The sequence below is a fragment of the Neolamprologus brichardi genome, chromosome 23 (genome assembly GCF_056152115.1).
Source record: "Neolamprologus brichardi isolate AB-2024 chromosome 23, ASM5615211v1, whole genome shotgun sequence".
In the NCBI taxonomy this organism is placed as follows: Eukaryota; Metazoa; Chordata; class Actinopteri; order Cichliformes; family Cichlidae; genus Neolamprologus; species Neolamprologus brichardi.
The window spans coordinates 2808469-2827848 of record NC_142125.1 but is presented as its reverse complement, the minus strand read 5'-3'; the positions used below and the strand labels follow the sequence as shown (position 1 = coordinate 2827848).

The window sequence follows — 19380 nt, the reverse complement described above, 5'->3', positions numbered from 1 at the left end:
AATTAAATGTAAGTGTGTGCTGTATTAGTTTTATGTGTTAGATGTAGGAGTGGGTTTTTATAATCGATTTATCGATTAAAATCGATTCTGGCTTGGATAACGTGAAATCAATTCATTAAAATCCTGAATCGATTTTTTAATATAAATTTATTTTTCCCAAAATGCCAGAATCTCAGGTGAAACCTCACAAAATTTCAACAACCACCAAACAGTTAAGACAGTAAATCAGAGCAGAAACACAGATTCTGCACAAAGATGTAAACACAAAGCGCGGACCCACCGATGGATCAGAATCAGTCAGATGTGGCCTTTCTCACCCGACGGCACGGACACGGTCGGGGCTGAAAGCCGACAGCTCGCTGATTCTGATGTTTCGGCGGCTCCGCGCTTTGTGTTTACGCCATTTTCGCGCTGATTCTAAAGCTGTTAGTTTTATCTCTCTCCAAACAATACTGACCGAACCAGCAGCAAAAGAAGATCCAAACTACGCTTCACATAAACATCATCATGAATTCACTCTGACTTTTACTGTTTTGCTTCCATCACGATAAAATCACACTTCACGCACAGCTCTCTCTCTCTCTCTGTATACTTCAAGAACAGTTTCCCATCTAAAAATCTGTTTCCTGCATTATTCGCTTGCTTGTTACGCACAAGTCTACCGTTGTTTACAGCCTGTCGGACGCTGTTTGTTTCCTTTCACTTACTTCAGAAAAGAAAACCTAATTTCTGCTGTTCAATACTGAACAAATTTAAACTTTTTAAAATTATGCAAAATGCAAAATGCTTAGCCGTGTCTCTAATAAAACCTCTGTAACTTCAGAGATAATGTTCATATGTTGATTAATGGTTTCTTTCGTTTTTGATGTACTGCAGAATATTTTTTATAAAATCCCAGGCCATATAAATCGCCTTCATGTTTTTCTGTGTTTTATCTTCAGCTACTTTGACACAAAGGCATCTGCTGTGATGCTCACACCTTTTTTAAAGTCTTGTAAGTGTCAGCTTCCTTTTTATTGATACAAAAATATGTAAATGTACTGATCTGAATTATAGTGAACATGCAGCTAACCACTGTGCATGCTGCCGTATTTAGCTGCCAGTTTGGTTCCTATTTAATATTTATACTTTTTGTTTTTTGTTTTTGATTTTAGGCCATCAAAGGACACCCAGTCTACCTGTTTGTCCTCTCTTTAGCTGCATAATAAAAGTCCAACAAAAAGAAAAAGTTAAGGAAAAAAGGACTGACATGAAAAAAATGGACCAAAAACAAAGACGGTATGGAGACAATGACGTTGATGTAAGTAACAAAAACAGGAAATAATGCACTTATTATTAGAGAAAGCAGAGAAATTTTACTGGTGCGTAGTGAAATTCAGATCAAAATATGCGATCAACTATTAAACTTGTCATATTCTCTAAACTCTGAAGTATATCAGAGTTTCTAATGACGTGGGGTTACGCAGATTTCATAATTCTTCGGTGTCAGAGTGAGCCCAAAGCGGTAGTCCATATCAGGCTTCACCCCGGCAGGCATGGAGAACGTGAAGTGCTGCATGAAGGAGGTGAAGAAGAGGAAAAGCTCCATCTTGGCCAGGCTCTCTCCAAGACACACCCGCTTACCTGAGACAAGACACTGACATTAGTCCTGGATTTCCTTTGGATGACTGTGCACAGATCAGTTACTGATTCAATAGAATTACTTAGGATCTCTTTTTGTCCTTCACTAATCATCTCTTCAACAGCACAGTGTATACTTAAAGAGGCTCCTGAAAAATCTTGCACAGACATTAATAAAATACCTACAGAGTCGTTCCTTACCAAGAGAGAAAGGCAGAAAAGCTGCTCGCTTCACAAACCTGCCCTCTTCATTCAGAAAGTGATTTGGATTGAAGGTGTGAGGCGTCTCCCACTCTTTCTTGTCAAACAGCACAGATGTCAAATTGGGAATTACTATAACTCCCTGGCAATTGGAATAATAATAAATAAAACATACAAAATGAAATATGACATAAACCATGTTTTTCTTTTACTTGAAACTGGTTTAAGCAATGACCTTTGGGACTGCGTAGCCCCCCAGCTCGACGTCTCTGTTGGTGACATGCGGCACGCTAAGAGGAGCTATGTTTCCAATCCTCTGGATCTCATGGATAACAGCATCAGTGTAAGGCAGGTTTGCACGGTCCTCCATTGAAGGCTGTCTGGACTCTTCAATCTCTCTGTCTATCTCAGCCTGTACCTTTTCTGTGCAAAAGACAAAAGAAAACAGTATTTCAGCAATGAAATTTACAGCGTAGTGCAACAGCGCTGATTATTAAAGAGATTTGTGCACCATTGCACATTATACATCTAAAAACCTGAGTATAACCTGGAAATAGTACAGTTTACACACATGTCCAGATTATTTAATAAAAGCAGAGAGCTTTCCAGGCCTGGTCAATACTCTTACCCTGAATCTCAGGATATTTTGCCATGTAGAGGAAAGCCCAGCGCAGGGTGGTGGATGTGGTTTCAGATCCAGCCACAAAAAGATCCAAAACACAAATAACCAGATTTTCCTCATCAAAAGTGTTGTCGTCCTGCCCCTTATTCTGAAAATACATGCAAACACACATTTTAAAACATTGGAAATGATTAAATAAAGAGTGCCTTTATTGGCAGTGTTACCTGAAATACATGGCAATTTATGATGCCAAATTAAATCTAATCTCCTACCATTTGAATCTCACTGAGGTAACAATCAATGTAGTCATGTTTTTCTGAGGGATCCCAGGTCTTCTTGTGCTCATTTAGCTCTCCTCGTATAAAATCCTTCACTTCATTCCACATCTGCCCGACACTCTGATGTGGACCTGGTAAACGTCTCATCAGGACAGGAAATGCATTGTAGAGCTACACAAGGAAACAGATTGGAACAATACATTCATGTTAGTGCAAATGCCATGCCTCAGTCTAAATAAACTGTCTGAAAACCAGACAGACAGAACCAGTCAAAAGTTTGGTTAATACTACAGAAGGAGGGGCAGCCATCTACCGTAACCAGTTGGGGGTCTAAACTAAAGCTGTAAATCTGTTTATGTCCAGTGTTGGGCAAGTTACTTTGAAAAAGTGATTGATTATAGTTACTAGTTACTACTTCAAAAAAGTATCTGAGTTAGTAACTGAGTTACAAGATTCTAAAAGTAATTAATTACTTGAAAAGCAGCTATTGCGTTACTTAAAAAAAAAAAAAAAAGTTTAACCCTCTGGGGTCCAGGGTATAACTGGCCATTTTTAACTACTTTTGATTTGACGTCTACATTTCACCTTTAACCTCCTAGGACCTGGCGTCCACATATGTGGACATCACATTTTGGGTTATTTAGACCAAAATATTCAATTTAGCTCTACAAGAGCCTGATATCCACTTAAAAGGACATTATACTGCTACTGTCCTATTGAAATTTTAAATGAATATCCTCATATGTGGCTCATATTTCTTAAAAACAAAAATAAGGTTAAAAAAATAAATAAATCTGGCAATTCTTTGTCTCTGTTATGGTTGGCTGTGTGACAGGCAGGCAGGAGTGGTGGACCCAAAATGCAGGACTCTTAGGAAACGAGGTTTCAAGTGAAAATGCAGCTTTTTTGCTGGAACAAAACTTCAACATAAAATAAAACTCACAAAAGCAAACAAAACTCTAAACTGAGGTGCAGGAGGACTGGAAATCATGAACACACAGCAAGTTGAGGGTACGACACGACAGGGAGCACAAGAAAACACAGGGCTTAAATACACAGGGGAGTAATTAGGAAATGGACAACAGGAGGGAGACACAGCTGGGAGAAATTAGGCTAACGAGACAGGAGAAAGGTAAAACTGAACACATTGACATGAGACATGAACTTTCAGAATAAAACAGGAAACTAACAGACACAGAGAAGCATGGACAGACAGAGGGAACACAGGCAGGCATGAAACAAACACACTAACACATAGCAAACCTAAACAAAAGACAAGGCAGAATAAACAAGAATATAGAAGAATATAAAGAAAAACAAAACACCGAGTCCTCAGACTCAGGACCATGACAGTTACATTCATCGGGGCCCAATATGCCCAAATATCAAAGAGAAATTAAAAATGTATGCCGTGGAAGAGTTTGGGTTAGGAGGTTAAAAACTATCTACTTTGCCTTGTTTGGTATCATCCGTTTGAGCACAACTTCGCGTGTCTGAATTTAGAGTTATGTTTTCATTTTGACACACTGTATTACCACAATTTATCTAAAATCAGAGAAAAAACATAAAATCCGAGTAGAAAAAGTTATATTTTTTACTGTAACAGCCACAAACATGTTTAATGAATCATATTTCCATCCATCCATCTTCATCTGCTTTATCCGAGGCCGGGTCGCGGGGGCAGCAGCCTAAGCAAAGAGGCCCAGACCTCCCTCTCCCCAGCCACCTCCTCCAGCTTATCCGGGGGAACACCAAGGCGTTCCCAGGCCAGCCGAGAGATATAATCTCTCCAGCGTGTCCTGGGTCTGCCCCGGGGCCTCCTCCCGATGGGACATGCCTGGAACACCTCACCCAGGAGGCGCCCAGGGGGCATCCTTGTCAGATGCCCGAACCACCTCAGCTGGCTCCTTTCGATGTGGAGCAGCAGCGGCTCTACTCTGAGCCCCTCCCAGATGGCCGAACCTCTCACCCTATCTCTAAGGGAGAGGCCAGCCACCCTTCGGAGGAAGCTCATTTCTGCCGCTTGTATCCGCAATCTCGTTCTTTCGGTCACTACCCACAGCTCGTGGCCATAGGTGAGGGTAGGGACGTAGATCGACCAGTAAATTGAGAGCTTCGCTTTTACACTCAGCTCCCTCTTCACCACGACGGACCGGTGCAGTGTCTGCATTACTGCAGCTGCAGCCCCAATCCGTCTGTCGATCTCCGGCTCCCTTCTCCCATCACTCGCGAACAAGACCCGAGATACTTGAACTCCTCCACTTGGGGAAGGAACTCATCCCCAACCCGGAGTGGGCACTCCACCCTTTTCCGGCTGAGAACCATGGCCTCAGATTTGGAGGTGCTGATCCTCATTCCCGCTGCTTCACACTCGGCTGCAAACCGTTCCAGTGCGAGCTGGAGGCCCTCACCCGATGAAGCCAACAGAACCACATCATCCGCAAAAATCAGAGATGAGATTCTGAGGCCACCAAAGCAAAAGCCCTCTGCCACTTGGCTGTGCCTAGAAATCCTGTCCATAAAAATTATGAACAGAACCGGTGACAAAGGGCAGCCCTGGCGGAGCCCATCACCCACCGGGAACGAGTCCGACTTATTGCCGGCAATGCGAACCAAGCTCTTGCAACGGTTGTATAGGGATCGAATGGCCCGTAGCAATGGGCCAGACACCCCATACTCCCGCAACACCTCCCACAGGACACCCCGAGGGACACGGTCGAATGCCTTCTCCAAGTCCACAAAACACATGTAGACTGGTTGGGCAAACTCCCATGCACCCTCAAGTATCCTCGAGAGGATGAAGAGCTGGTCCAGTGTTCCGCGACCAGGACGAAAACCGCATTGTTCCTCCTGTATCCGAGGTTCGACTAGCGGACGAACTCTCCTTTCCAGCACCCTGGCATAGACTTTCCCAGGGAGGCTGAGGAGTGTGATCCCCCTGTAGTTGGAACACATCCTCCGGTCCCCCTTCGTAAAGATGGGGACCACCACCCCGGTCTGCCAGTCCACGGGTACTGCCCCCGATCTCCACGCAACATTGCAGAGGCGTGTCAACCAGGACAGCCCTACAACGTCCAGAGCCTTCAGGAACTCGGGGCGGACCTCATCAACACCAGGGGCTCTGCCACCAAGGAGTTGTTTAACTGCCTCAGTGACCTCGCCCCCGTAAATTGTCGGGTCGTTCCCCTCATCCCCAGACTCTGCTTCCTCCTCGGAAGACGTGTCAGTGGGATTAAGGGGGTCCTCAAAGCTCCGTCAGCACTATACACAGTGCAGGTAGAGCACCGCTTTCCCCTCCTGAGACGCCTGACGGTTTGCCAGAATCTCTTCGAGGCAGTCCGATAGTCTTTTTCCATGGCCTCTCCGAACTCCTCCCACACCCAAGTTTTTGCTTCCGCCACTGCCCGAGCCGCATTCCGCTTGGCCTGTCGATACCTGTCCCACAGGCTAACCAAGCCCGATAGGACTCCTTCAGCCTGGTGGCTCCCTTCACCTCTGGTGTCCACCATTTGGTTCGGGGATTACCACCACAGCAGGCACCAACCACCTTGCGGCCGCAGCTCAATGCAGGAGCTTTGGCAATGGAGACGCTGAACATGGTCCATTCGGACTCAATGTCCCCAGTCTCCCTCGGAATGCTGTTGAAGCTCTGCCGGAGGTTTGCGTTGAAGATCTCGCGGACTGGGGCCTCTGCTAGACGTTCCCAGCACACCCTCACTACGCGTTTAGGTAGGGAGGGTGCCTTCCAGCAGGGTTAGGGTTACATTTCACAGTTGCGGCACATGAATTTAGGATGTGATCAGTATTTTTAAATGCTGTACCTGTCCCCAAATGGAGCCTTCAATCTTGAGAGCTTTGTCAAACAGTTGCATCATTTTAATGAACTTCTCTTCACCGTACTCAAAGCGATGGCCGAACACCAGGGAGCAGATGATGTTGGAGACAGCATTGTTGAGGATAAGGTGTGGATCGAATGGCTTACCTCCACAATAGACGAGAAACTTTTATGTAAACTGAATTTGTTCATTATAAAATCTCACTGTGTAATAAGCACGTACTTTTATAGCTTCTGATGTTTTTTGTGCAATATGTAAATTCATCCAGGACCGCAGATTCAAGTGACTTCTTGCCAAATCCAAACTGTCTAAGGGTCGAAAGTGCAAAGCGTCTCTGCTGCTTCCAGAGGTTTCCACTACTGCTAATGACACCTGACCAGAAATAGAGAGGGGGAAGCAAACAAAAAAGAACCTCAAAACTTTGAACTTTCAAGCTTTGTATCTGTGTTGATCTTTAGTACCCTTACCTAGTCTGTGTGCTCTATCAACCCGTAAAGGAAGGTCCGGGCGGTCCGCCAGGCTGTCTCCCTGTGTCACTAGAGCTTCTTTCAGAATATCAAACCCGTTTAAAACCACCATCCGTTTCTGTCCCATCCGTAGACTGTACACATTTCCATATCTCTCTGCTAACTGGCAAAGGATTTATCAAAGAAGATACACACAAGGCTTGAGATGAGAATATGAGTTAATAATTAGAATTTTAAGATTAACAGGTACCTGTGTCATACTCTCATGGACCCTCTTCCGATCTATAGTGAATAGGTTGCCCATAATTGGAAGACCCCGGGGTCCTGGAGGATAGCCTGCTGGCCGATGATTCTTAATATAGTCTGCAGTGATAATGAAAACTGCAGCGATGAGCAGCAGACTCTTGAGATCCCAGGAAACATAGGTTCCAATTACAGAAATGATTGAATCCATTCTGTAAATACAGTCACTGTACGTGGGTACGATTTCTCCTGTAAGACAGATGACTCAGTCTGAGAGTAGGCAACAAGTGCTATCACTGCAGTGAGGGCAAAGCTCAGTATTACTATCACTTGGCAAAGCAAATAAAGTTTACTCTGAACTCTGGCCTTATTTCATGGAGAAAAAAGGATGTGAAAAACATTTTTAATCTAGGATGCTAAAATCAAGTATTGTTGCTCAACAGTAGAGAATCTTTTTGGCTTGAGGGTGGCTTGATTAGATTTAAGAAATAGCCAAACTTTAATACTTCAGTTCTTATTTTTACCACTGTAAAACTGCTATCTTTGGGGCAACACTAACGTACACAGAAAAAAAACTGCTCATTGGAATCTTGAAAATGAGTTTGTAGTTTTGCCATTTGACAGAGTGGAAGATGTGAGATTTTTAAAGCCTTACATGATCATAAAACGACATGTTACCACAACCAACCATGGTCAAACCTGCGTTTCTTCAAGGCTGACTTTTAAATGTACCAAAACTAAAATCCTGTTTCCACTTCTGAGAACTTTGGTGATATTGTCCATTGAAATCTGGCAGTGTCACCTGGTTTCTATTTGCCACTGAGCCTTCATTTCAGGCAATAGTGTCCGTAGGGGTGAGGTAAGAGATCTGGGAAAGCCAGTGGTGTTCTTTTCACCTTATTTAACAAACTAACTCTGTTGTGAATTTCATGCCATGTTGTTTAAACAGAAAAGCAACTCTGATTAATTTAAGCAGCAGGCTAATTTGAGGAAAACAACTCTAAAGAGAACAAAAGTAGGACAAGTACAAAAACAGTGGCTTTAAGGAACATGGCCAAATTCATTTTCCTTAATGTTGCAACACTTTTCAGCACAAGGTGGTAGCATAGAGTATTAAAAGTAAAGTTCCAAATAGCAATGCATTAAATTTTTGATTAATGTTGCAAATGAATCAATTGCACGATCTGTTATGTTAGGATAATATGCAAAATTTGTTGTTGTCCATAAAGAGCGACCCGGACTGGTATGAAAGGTTATAGTAGCCTAATCCTGATTAAAAGTGAGATAAAGCAATTTTAAACATCAACACAGAGTTTAAACGATGGGTATTAAAATAAAATACAGTGTCTTTGTAACGTCGACGTTGCTTTCACGTTAATCTAACTTGAAACTCATACACACCGTCTGGATAACGAGATGCCGTCCCAACTCGGAAATCCGACCCTCGGGGGAAATAGAGGATTGACTTCAAAATAAAATACAGGTCGTTTAAATAAAACAGTTGGAGCTTTGATCTGTGAGTCGAAGTGAAATGTTTTGCTTATCGAGCATTTTGTGTCCTCCCTCTGAAGTATAAAAAGGATCCCAAATTGTGTTGCCACCAAATAATCCGCTTCGATTCGAGGTGGCCTCTAAATAATATGTTACTCAGTTTAAAATTTGCAATACGTATGTTCACCTTTCCCCAGGCAATGAGTCGACAAAGGTAACGAACTGAAGTTTAATTTTGAAAGTAAAACAACTGGAAGTTTAGTGTGTGTCTTCGCTAGCCTCTTGCCCAGTGCCTTTTGATTGCATAACGTCTCCAAAATCTGAGAAGAAGGCTTAGTTAGGTCCTGTTAGATCTCCAGGGGACCAAAAGGCAAATGAGTTATTTGGGTCATTTGAGACAAATTGTGTGTTTTCAATAGAAACTTACATAGATAGTGCCACCTTTAATCCACTGAGTCTTTTTTGGGTATTCCAACCTGACATTTTCTGGCAAATAGTTTCTTTCTCTAACCACTACGTACACCTTTTCAAGTCCTTGTTGATGCAAATATCAGTGCATTCAGGGGTACTGACACTGTCAAGATGACCTACTGAAGTTCAAACTGTGTATCACAATGGATAATAAAGGTTATTTAAGTCTATTTTTAGACAATGTTCCAAAAAGAGAAAATATCAGCCTTCAAACACAGTAGTAGAGAGGACATGATTTAGCCACTGGACCTGGGCACGTCACAGTCACTGAGTCTACCAAGAACTCCTCTGCATGCCAAAGTAAGGCATTCTGTAAGTAAGACCTATGAAACAGGACAGTGATCCTGACCACAGCAGCAAATCTACAACAGAATGGTTGAAAAAGTAAATGCGTGAAATGCTGTGTTTATGCACAGGACTTAAGAATTCTGTGTATAAACCAATGCCTGCCAACCTCAGTGAACTAAACACTGTAAATTATATATAAGAAATGATTTCTCAGATGTTAATTAGTTACTGCTGCTAAAGATGGTTCTACAAGTTCCTGAATGATAGGTTACGCTTAGTTTTTCACAGGTCTGCAGCAAATTCTGTGAAAATGTTCTTTTTCACTCAACCTTATATATACAAACCGAAATATTTAGAAGAGTAGGGTACAAAAATACATAAATATTATAAACTAGGAAGAACAGTTGTGCAAAATCTGTGAACATAATGTGCAAAGTACACAGCTCAGTGTTATGGTAATATCACACTTTCAAACATTCTGTTCTCATTTCTAGGGGTACTGGTCCTGATGGGCTACAGCTCCTAGTGCAGGGGAGTTTATGTCCATGGTGAAAGATTCATCTCCAGTATTTCTTACCCACCACATGGTCCTGGCGTTGTACAAGTTTTGAATTGTAGGCAGAAGGCAACTAATGACAAGCAAGGTATGCAGAAGAGCATCTGTGAACACACAGCATGGTGATGCTTGAAGTGGATCGGCTACAGTAGCAGAAGACCACACCATGTGCCACTCAGCTAAGAACAGAAAACCAAGACTCCAACTTCCATGGGCTCACCAAAATTAAATGTAAGTGTGTGCTGTATGTAGTTTTATGTGTTAGATGTAGTCTGCTATGACAAGGACAACTGTATTAAAGAGCAGCAGACTACTGAAATCCCAGGAAAGACAGGATCTGATTACAGAAAATACTGAATCTATACAACAAATACAGCAAGTCAAAGTAAATACTATATCTTATCTAGGTCAAGTAAGCAGAGTTTTATTGGAGGAATAAACAACACTCCTATCACGCAGTGAGTAAAATTTACTACTGTTCACTCTGAACTTTTTCTAAAAGAATGCCAAAATCAATCATCCTAAAATTAAGATCTTGCTTAACGTGAAAGAATCTAACTTGCTACTGGGTGTGACTGATTTAAAGTGCAATATCATCAGATCAAAGAAATAGCCAAACTTCAAATGACCTAATGCCAAACATGTTCTCATTTTTCTCAGTATGTACGACAGTAGTGATGCACACAGACTGTTTGACAGAGTCTTGAAAACCTATGGACAATTTAGAATCACCAGTTGACCTAATCCCACTAATTGCATGTCTTTGGACTGTGAGAGGAAGCAGGAGCTCCTGGACAGAACCCACACAAAGACTGTGAGAACATGCAGCTAACCACTGTGCATGCTGCCGTATTTAGCTGCCAATTTGGTTCCTATTTAATATTTATACTTTTTGTTTTTGTTTTTAGGCCATCAAAGGACACCCAGTCTACCTGTTTGTCCTCTCTTTAGCTGCATAATAAAAGTCCAACAAAAAGAAAAAGTTAAGGAAAAAAGGACTGACATAAAAAAATGGACCAAAAACAAAGACGGTATGGAGACAATGACGTTGATGTAAGTAACAAAAACAGGAAATAATGCACTTATTATTAGAGAAAGCAGAGAAATTTTACTGGTGCGTAGTGAAATTCAGATAAAAATATGCGATCGACTATTAAACTTGTCATATTCTCTAAACTCTGAAGTATATCAGAGTTTCTAATGACGTGGGGTTACGCAGATTTCATAATTCTTCGGTGTCAGAGTGAGCCCAAAGCGGTAGTCCATATCAGGCTTCACCCCGGCAGGCATGGAGAACGTGAAGTGCTGCATGAAGGAGGTGAAGAAGAGGAAAAGCTCCATCTTGGCCAGGCTCTCTCCAAGACACACCCGCTTACCTGAGACAAGACACTGACATTAGTCCTGGATTTCCTTTGGATGACTGTGCACAGATCAGTTACTGATTCAATAGAATTACTTAGGATCTCTTTTTGTCCTTCACTAATCATCTCTTCAACAGCACAGTGTATACTTAAAGAGGCAGCTGAAAAATCTTGCACAGACATTAATAAAATACCTACAGAGTCGTTCCTTACCAAGAGAGAAAGGCAGAAAAGCTGCTCGCTTCACAAACCTGCCCTCTTCATTCAGAAAGTGATTTGGATTGAAGGTGTGAGGCGTCTCCCACTCTTTCTTGTCAAACAGCACAGATGTCAAATTGGGAATTACTATAACTCCCTGGCAATTGGAATAATAATAAATAAAACACACAAAATGAAATATGACATAAACCATGTTTGTCTTTTACTCAAAATTGGTTTGAGCAATGACCTTTGGGACTGCGTAGCCCCCCAGCTCGACGTCTCTGTTGGTGAAATGCGGCAAGCTAAGAGGAGCTATGTTTCCAATCCTCTGGATCTCATGGATAACAGCATCAGTGTAAGGCAGGTTTGCACGGTCCTCCATTGAAGGCTGTCTGGACTCTCCAATCTCTCTGTCTATCTCAGCCTGTACCTTTTCTGTGCAAAAGACAAAAGAAAACAGTATTTCAGCAACGAAATTTACAGCGTAGTGCAACAGCGCTGATTATTAAAGAGATTTGTGCACCATTGCACATTATACATCTAAAAAGCTGAGTATAACCTGGAAATAGTAAAGTTTACACACATGTCCAGATTATTTAATAAAAGCAGAGAGCTTTCCAGGCCTGCTCAATACTCTTACCCTGAATCTCAGGATATTTTGACATGTAGAGGAAAGCCCAGCGCAGGGTGGTGGATGTGGTTTCAGATCCAGCCACAAAAAGATCCAAAACACAAATAACCAGATTTTCCTCATCAAAAGTGTTGTCGTCCTGCCCCTTATTCTGAAAATACATGCAAACACACATTTTAAAACATTGGAAATGATTAAATAAAAAGTGCCTTTATTGGCAGTGTTACCTGAAATACATGGCAATTTATAAATGCAAATTAAGTCTAATCTCCTACCATTTGAATCTCACTGAGGTAACAATCAATGTAGTCATGTTTTTCTGAGGGATCCCAGGTCTTCTTGTGCTCATTTAGCTCTACTCGTATGAAATCCTTCACTTCATTCCACATCTGCCCGACACTCTGATGTGGACCTGGTAAACGTCTCATCAGGACAGGAAATGAATTGTAGAGCTACAAACGGAAACAGATTGGAACAATACATTCATGTTAGTGCAAATGCCATGCCTCAGTCTAAATAAACTGTCTGAAAACCAGACAGACAGAACCAGTCAAAAGTTTGGTTAATACTACAGAAGGAGGGGCAGCCATCTACCGTAACCAGTTGGGGGTCTAAACTAAAGCTGTAAATCTGTTTATGTCCAGTGTTGGGCAAGTTACTTTGAAAAAGTAATTGATTATAGTTACTAGTTACTACTTCAAAAAAAGTTACTGAGTTAGTAACTGAGTTACAAGATTCTAAAAGTAATTAATTACTTGAAAAGCAGCTATTGCGTTACTTAAAAAAAAAAAAAAAGTTTAACCCTCTGGGGTCCAGGGTATAACTGGCCATTTTTAACTACTTTTGATTTGACGTCTACATTTCACCTTTAACCTCCTAGGACCTGGCGTCCACATATGTGGACATCACATTTTGGGTTATTTAGACCAAAATACTCAATTTAGCTCTACAAGAGCCTGATATCCACTTAAAAGGACATTATACTGCTACTGTCCTATTGAAATTTTAAATGAATATCCTCATATGTGGCTCTTATATTTCTTAAAAACAGAAATAAGGTTAAAAAAATAAATAAATCTGGCAATTCTTTGTTTCTGTCATGGTTGGCTGTGTGGCAGGCAGGCAGGAGTGGTGGACCCAAAATGCAGGACTCTTAGGAAACGAGGTTTCAAGTGAAAATCCAGCTTTATTGCTGGAACAAAACTTCAACATAAAATAAAACTCACAAAAGCAAAGAAATCTCTAAACTGAGGTGCAGGAGGACTGGAAATCATGAACACACAGCAAGTTGGGGGTACGACGCGACAGGGAGCACAAGAAAACACAGGGCTTAAATACACAGGGGAGTAATTAGGAAATGGACAACAGGAGGGAGACACAGCTGGGAGAAATTAGGCTAACGAGACAGGAGAAAGATAAAACTGAACACATTGACATGAGACATGAACTTTCAGAATAAAACAGGAAACTAACAGACACAGAGAAGCATGGACAGACAGAGGGAACACAGGCAGGCATGAAACAAACACACTAACACATAGCAAACCTAAACAAAAGACAAGGCAGAATAAACAAGAATATAGAAGAATATAAAGAAACACAAAACACCGAGTCCTCAGACTCAGGACCATGACAGTTACATTCATCGGGCCCCAATATGCTCAAATATCAAAGAGAAATTAAAAATGTATGCCGTGGAAGAGTTTGGGTTAGGAGGTTAAAAACTATCTACTTTGCCTTGTTTGGTATCATCCGTTTGAGCACAACTTCGCGTGTCTGAATTTAGAGTTATGTTTTCATTTTGACACATTGTATTACCACAATTTATCTAAAATCAGAGAAAAAACATAAAATCCGAGTAGAAAAAGTTATATTTTTTACTGTAACAGCCACAAACATGTTTAATGAATCATATTTCCATCCAACCATCTTCATCCGCTTTATCCGAGGCGGGTCGCGGGGGCAGCAGCCTAAGCAAAGAGGCCCAGACCTCCCTCTCCCCAGCCACCTCCTCCAGCTTTTCCGGGGGAACACCAAGGCGTTCCCAGGCCAGCCGAGAGATATAATCTCTCCAGCGTGTCCTGGGTCTGCCCCGGGGCCTCCTCCCGGTGGGACATGCCTGGAACACCTCACCCAGGAGGCGCCCAGGGGGCATCCTTGTCAGATGCCCGAACCACCTCAGCTGGCTCCTTTTGATGTGGAGCAGCAGCAGCTCTACTCTGAGCCCCTCCCGGATGGCCGAACCTCTCACCCTATCTCTAAGGGAGAGGCCAGCCACCCTTCGGGGGAAGCTCATTTCTGCCGCTTGTATCCGTGATCTCGTTCTTTTGGTCACTACCCACAGCTCGTGGCCATAGGTGAGGGTAGGGACGTAGATCGACCGGTAAATTGAGAGCTTCGCTTTTACACTCAGCTCCCTCTTCACCACGACGGACTGGTGCAGTGTCTGCATTACTGCAGCTGCAGCCCCAATCCGTCTGTCGATCTCCGGCTCCCTTCTCCCATCACTCGCAAACAAGACCCCGAGATACTTGAACTCCTCCACTTGGGGCAGGAATTCATCCCCGACCCGGAGTGGGCACTCCACCCTTTTCCGGCTGAGAACCATGGCCTCAGATTTGGAGGTGCTGATCCTCATTCCCGCTGCTTCACACTCGGCTGCAAACCGTTCCAGTGCGAGCTGGAGGCCCTCACCCGATGAAGCCAACAGAACCAAATCATCCGCAAAAATCAGAGATGAGATTCTGAGGCCACCAAAGCGAAAGCCCTCCGCCACTTGGCTGCGCCTAGAAATCCTGTCCATAAAAATTATGAACAGAACCGGTGACAAAGGGCAGCCCTGGCGGAGCCCATCACCCACCGGGAATGAGTCCAACTTATTGCCGGCAATGCGAACCAAGCTCTTGCAACGGTTGTATAGGGATCGAATGGCCCGTAGCAATGGGCCAGACACCCCATACTCCCGCAACACCTCCCACAGGACACCCCGAGGGTCACGGTCGAATGCCTTCTCCAAGTCCACAAAACACATGTAGACTGGTTGGGCAAACTCCCATGCACCCTCAAGTATCCTCGAGAGGATGAAGAGCTGGTCCAGTGTTCCGCAACCAGGACGAAAACCGCATTGTTCCTCCTGTATCCGAGGTTCGACTAGCGGACGAACTCTCCTTTCCAGCACCCTGGCATAGACTTTCCCAGGGAGGCTGAGGAGTGTGATCCCCCTGTAGTTGGAACACACCCTCCGGTCCCCCTTCTTAAAGATGGGGACCACCACCCCGGTCTGCCAGTCCACGGGTACTGCCCCTGATCTCCACGCAACATTGCAGAGGCGTGTCAACCAGGACAGCCCTACAACGTCCAGAGCCTTCAGGAACTCGGGGCGGACCTCATCAACACCAGGGGCTCTGCCACCAAGGAGTTGTTTAACTGCCTCAGTGACCTCGCCCCCGGAAATTGGGGGGTCATTCCCCTCATCCCCAGACTCTGCTTCCTCCTCGGAAGACGTGTCAGTGGGATTAAGGAGGTCCTCAAAGTATTCCTTCCACCGCCTGACAATTTTCTCAGTCGACGTCAGCAGCGCTCCGCCAGCACTATACACAGTGCAGGTAGAGCACCGCTTTCCCCTCCTGAGACGCCTGACAGTTTACCAGAATCTCTTCGAGGCAGTCCGAAAGTCTTTTTCCATGGCCTCTCCGAACTCCTCCCACACCCGAGTTTTGCTTCCGCCACTGCCCGAGCCGCATTCTGCTTGGCATGTCGATACCTGTCGGCTGCCCCCGGAGTCCCACAGGCTAACCAAGCCCGATAGGACTCCTTCTTCAGCCTGGTGGCTCCCTTCACCTCTGGTGTCCACCATTTGGTTCGGGGATTACCACCACGGCAGGCACCAACCACCTTGCGGCCGCAACTCCATGCAGCAGTTTCGGCAATGGAGACGCTGAACATGGTCCATTCGGACCCTCCAGGTCCCCTCCAGGTCTCGCTGTCGTTACCCACGTGAGCATTGAAGTCTCCCAGCAGGACAACAGAGTAACCTTCCAGCACCCCCCCCCACACACACACACACACACACCCACACACCCACACACACCCCACCCCAGGGACTCTAAGAAGGCTGGGTACTCCGGACTGCCACTCGGCGCATAAGCGCAGATGACAGTCAGGACCCGTTCCCCGACCCTAAGGCGCAGGGAACAAACCCTCTCATCCACCGGGAAAAACCCCAACGTACCGGCAGCAAGCCGAGGGGATATTAGAATCATATTTCATAACTTTAAATGCAAATATAAATTGTCAGTTTTAAATCATATGCACAAGTTTTACAAACAACAAAGTTATTTCCTTAGACAGTAAACGTGATGAAACTATTGAGGAAAAACACACGTACAAATTGTTTATCATAACTCTGGTTTTACGTGGCCTATCAACACAATTTAAAAACTGGTATATATCACCTTGTTGCTTTGTCATCTTGAAGTGGTCATGTGATTGGCTTACCATGACTACTTTATTCTTCCTCTGTCAAACAGCAGCACTCATGCGATTGTTTTGCCCCCTTAGCTCCAGGTGTTTTGCCAAAAAGTGATCGTCTGCCAGAAAGTGATTGCCGAGCGCACAGCTGCTTAAAGCTGTAGCACCCAGATTACTTACGCGCGGTAAGCTGAACACAGCTTCAACCATCTGTTTGTTAAAAAATAGTAACACGACCGCACCGCATTTTCTTGTTAGTAACGGTAACGACATTGTAACAATAGAAATAGTAATTAGATTACTCGTTACTGAAAAAAGTAAAGCCGTTATTCCCATCACTGTTTATGTCTAAGAGTAAAGTAATTAAAAAACAAAGGTGTAGATTCTGACAGGGTACCAAGTGGAAAATGTCCCCTAAGCTGTTAACTATGAAGCAATTTGGTTTTTGGCAAGTATGATATATATTGGTTTGTCGGCGCAGTAGCATTTTAAATGATGTTTACCAAGCAAAGTAAAACAGTGTTCAAGGGAAACAGGAGAGAAGACTGCAGGATTATGACTTTGATCATTGCTGTCAATGATTTTGCTGAATATAAAGCCCATAAGGTGAAGTTCTGATTGGGAAAATCGTTTGTCTTTGTTTTTTTGTAAATGACTGAAACACTGTTACAACTTATATGTCAAAAACATTCACTCATACTGTAATATGTGTGTGTAATATGTCTAGAAGATGATCAGAATATCTCCAGACTCTGCCTTTATTTTGATTCCTACACTCTTGGAAAGCATTGTGACTTCATTGCATGTTTTGTTTTGTTTGTCCAATTGTCCATTAACATAAACCATCTACAGTTACCTCCACACCTCTCTATGGTGATTGGTCTTAATTATGACAGACACTTACATAATCTTCAAGTAGTGAGAGTTCATTATTAATAAACTTTACATACCTGTGTCAAAAAAACATCATTCACTGACATTACTATAAATTGTATCACAGTAACGAATACATTTCACAGTTGCGGCACATGAATTTAGGATGTGATCAGTATTTTTAAATGCTGTACCTGTCCCCAAACGGAGCCTTGAATATGGAACGCTTTGTCAAACAGTTGCATCATTTTAATGAACTTCTCGTCACCGTACTCAAAGCGATGGCCGAACACCAGGGAGCAGATGATGTTGGAGACAGCATTGTTAAGGATGAGGTGTGGATCGAATGGCTTACCTCCACAATAGAAGAGAAACTTTTATGTAAATTTATGTGAATCTGTTCATTCTAAAAGTCTCACCGTGAAATAAGCACGTACCTTTATAGCTTCTGATGTTTTTTGCACAATATGTAAATTCATCCAGGACCACAGATTCAAGTGACTTCTTGCCAAATCCAAACTGTCTAAGGGTCGAAAGTGCAAAGCGTCTCTGCTGCTTCCAGAGGTTTCCACTACTGGTAGTGACACCTGATCAGAAAAAGAGCAGGGACAGCAAACTTCTCAACTATAAATAAGAAGGTTGTGTTTTAGGACTATATAACCACTTCTCTACTCTTATCCCTAACTCCTTTCTTAAAGTTAAATTTGAAGCAATCAAAGCTAAGAGTCTTTGGGCAAACCAGAATAATAAAACTGGTTCTGGGTAAGGCCAAAAACCTTAAAAGTTTAAACTATCAAGCTTTGTATCTGTGTTGATCTTTAGTACCCTTACCTAGTCTGTGTGCTCTTTCAATCTGTAAAGGAAGGTCCGGGCGGTCCGCCAGGCTGTCTCCCTGCGTCACTAGAGCTTCTTTCAGAATATCAAACCCGTTTAAAACCACCATCCGTTTCTGTCCCATCCGTAGACTGTACACATTTCCATATCTCTCTGCTAACTGGCAAAGGATTTATCAAAGAAGATCCACACAAGGCTTGAGATGAGAATATGAGTTAATAATTAGAATTTTAAGATTAACAGGTACCTGTGTCATACTCTCATGGGCCCTGTTCCGATCTATAGTGAATAGGTTGCCCATAATTGGAAGACCCCGGGGTCCTGGAGGATAGCCTGCTGGCCGACGATTCTTAATATAGTCTGCAGTGATGATGAAAACTGCAGCGATGAGCAGCAGACTCTTGAGATCCCAGGAAACATAGGTTCCAATTACAGAAATGATTGAATCCATTCTGTAAATACAGTCACTGTACGTGGGTACGATTTCTCCTGTAAGACAGATGACTCAGTCTGAGAGTAGGCAACAAGTGCTATCACTGCAGTGAGGGCAAAGCTCAGTATTACTATCACTTGGCAAAGCAAATAAAGTTTACTCTGAACTCTGGCCTTATTTCATGGAGAAAAAAGGATGTGAAAAACATTTTTAATCTAGGATGCTAAAATCAAGTATTGTTGCTCAACAGTAGAGAATCTTTTTGTCTTGAGGGTGGCTTGATTAGATTTAAGAAATAGCCAAACTTTAATACTTCAGTTCTTATTTTTACCACTGTAAAACTGCTATCTTTGGGGCAACACTAACGTACACAGAAAAAAAACTGCTCATTGGAATCTTGAAAATGAGTTTGTAGTTTTGCCATTTGACAGAGTGGAAGATGTGAGATTTTTAAAGCCTTACATGATCATAAAACGACATGTTACCACAACCAACCATGGTCAA

General features: G+C 43.1%; 2 protein-coding genes across 3 annotated transcripts; both read right to left on the bottom strand.

The window, feature by feature from the left end:
• Positions 1-1125: 1125 nt before the first annotated feature.
• Positions 1126-7549, bottom strand: LOC148095972 (cytochrome P450 2J4-like). 2 transcript variants are annotated; one of them, XM_087835601.1, is made up of 9 exons: positions 7275-7549; positions 7025-7187; positions 6780-6929; positions 6543-6703; positions 2716-2892; positions 2450-2591; positions 2057-2244; positions 1822-1963; positions 1126-1623 (listed from the first exon to the last, which is right to left on the bottom strand). In XM_087835601.1, exons 1-9 carry the CDS (start codon positions 7476-7478, stop codon positions 1445-1447), a joined length of 1506 nt encoding a protein of 501 aa, XP_087691727.1. In that variant the 5' UTR covers positions 7479-7549; the 3' UTR covers positions 1126-1444. The 2 variants fall into 2 exon arrangements, with proteins under 2 accessions (XP_087691727.1, XP_087691728.1); XM_087835602.1 differs by having other exon boundaries at positions 1514-1623; positions 1860-1963.
• A 3648-nt stretch (positions 7550-11197) lies between these two features.
• Positions 11198-18970, bottom strand: LOC148095971 (cytochrome P450 2J6-like). The gene is made up of 9 exons (XM_087835600.1): positions 18691-18970; positions 18441-18603; positions 18047-18196; positions 17804-17964; positions 12542-12718; positions 12276-12417; positions 11883-12070; positions 11648-11789; positions 11198-11449 (listed from the first exon to the last, which is right to left on the bottom strand). The coding sequence occupies exons 1-9, from the start codon at positions 18892-18894 to the stop codon at positions 11271-11273; spliced, it is 1506 nt and encodes a 501-aa protein (XP_087691726.1). The 5' UTR covers positions 18895-18970; the 3' UTR covers positions 11198-11270.
• Positions 18971-19380: the final 410 nt, after the last annotated feature.

Excerpts from the sequence above, each read along its gene's own strand:
- LOC148095972 (XM_087835601.1), bottom strand. The coding sequence starts at position 7,478 with ATGGATTCAATCATTTCTGTAATTGGAACCTATGTTTCCTGGGATCTC. Across the intron at positions 7,188-7,274 it reads TCCATGAGAGTATGACACAG|TTAGCAGAGAGATATGGAAA; the intron begins GTACCTGTTAAT and ends ATCCTTTGCCAG. Across the intron at positions 6,704-6,779 it reads AAACATCAGAAGCTATAAAA|GTAAGCCATTCGATCCACAC; the intron begins GTACGTGCTTAT and ends TCTATTGTGGAG.
- LOC148095971 (XM_087835600.1), bottom strand. The coding sequence starts at position 18,894 with ATGGATTCAATCATTTCTGTAATTGGAACCTATGTTTCCTGGGATCTC. Across the intron at positions 12,418-12,541 it reads ACCTCAGTGAGATTCAAATG|AATAAGGGGCAGGACGACAA; the intron begins GTAGGAGATTAG and ends ATGTATTTTCAG. Across the intron at positions 11,450-11,647 it reads TTTTCTGCCTTTCTCTCTTG|GTAAGCGGGTGTGTCTTGGA; the intron begins GTAAGGAACGAC and ends GTCTTGTCTCAG.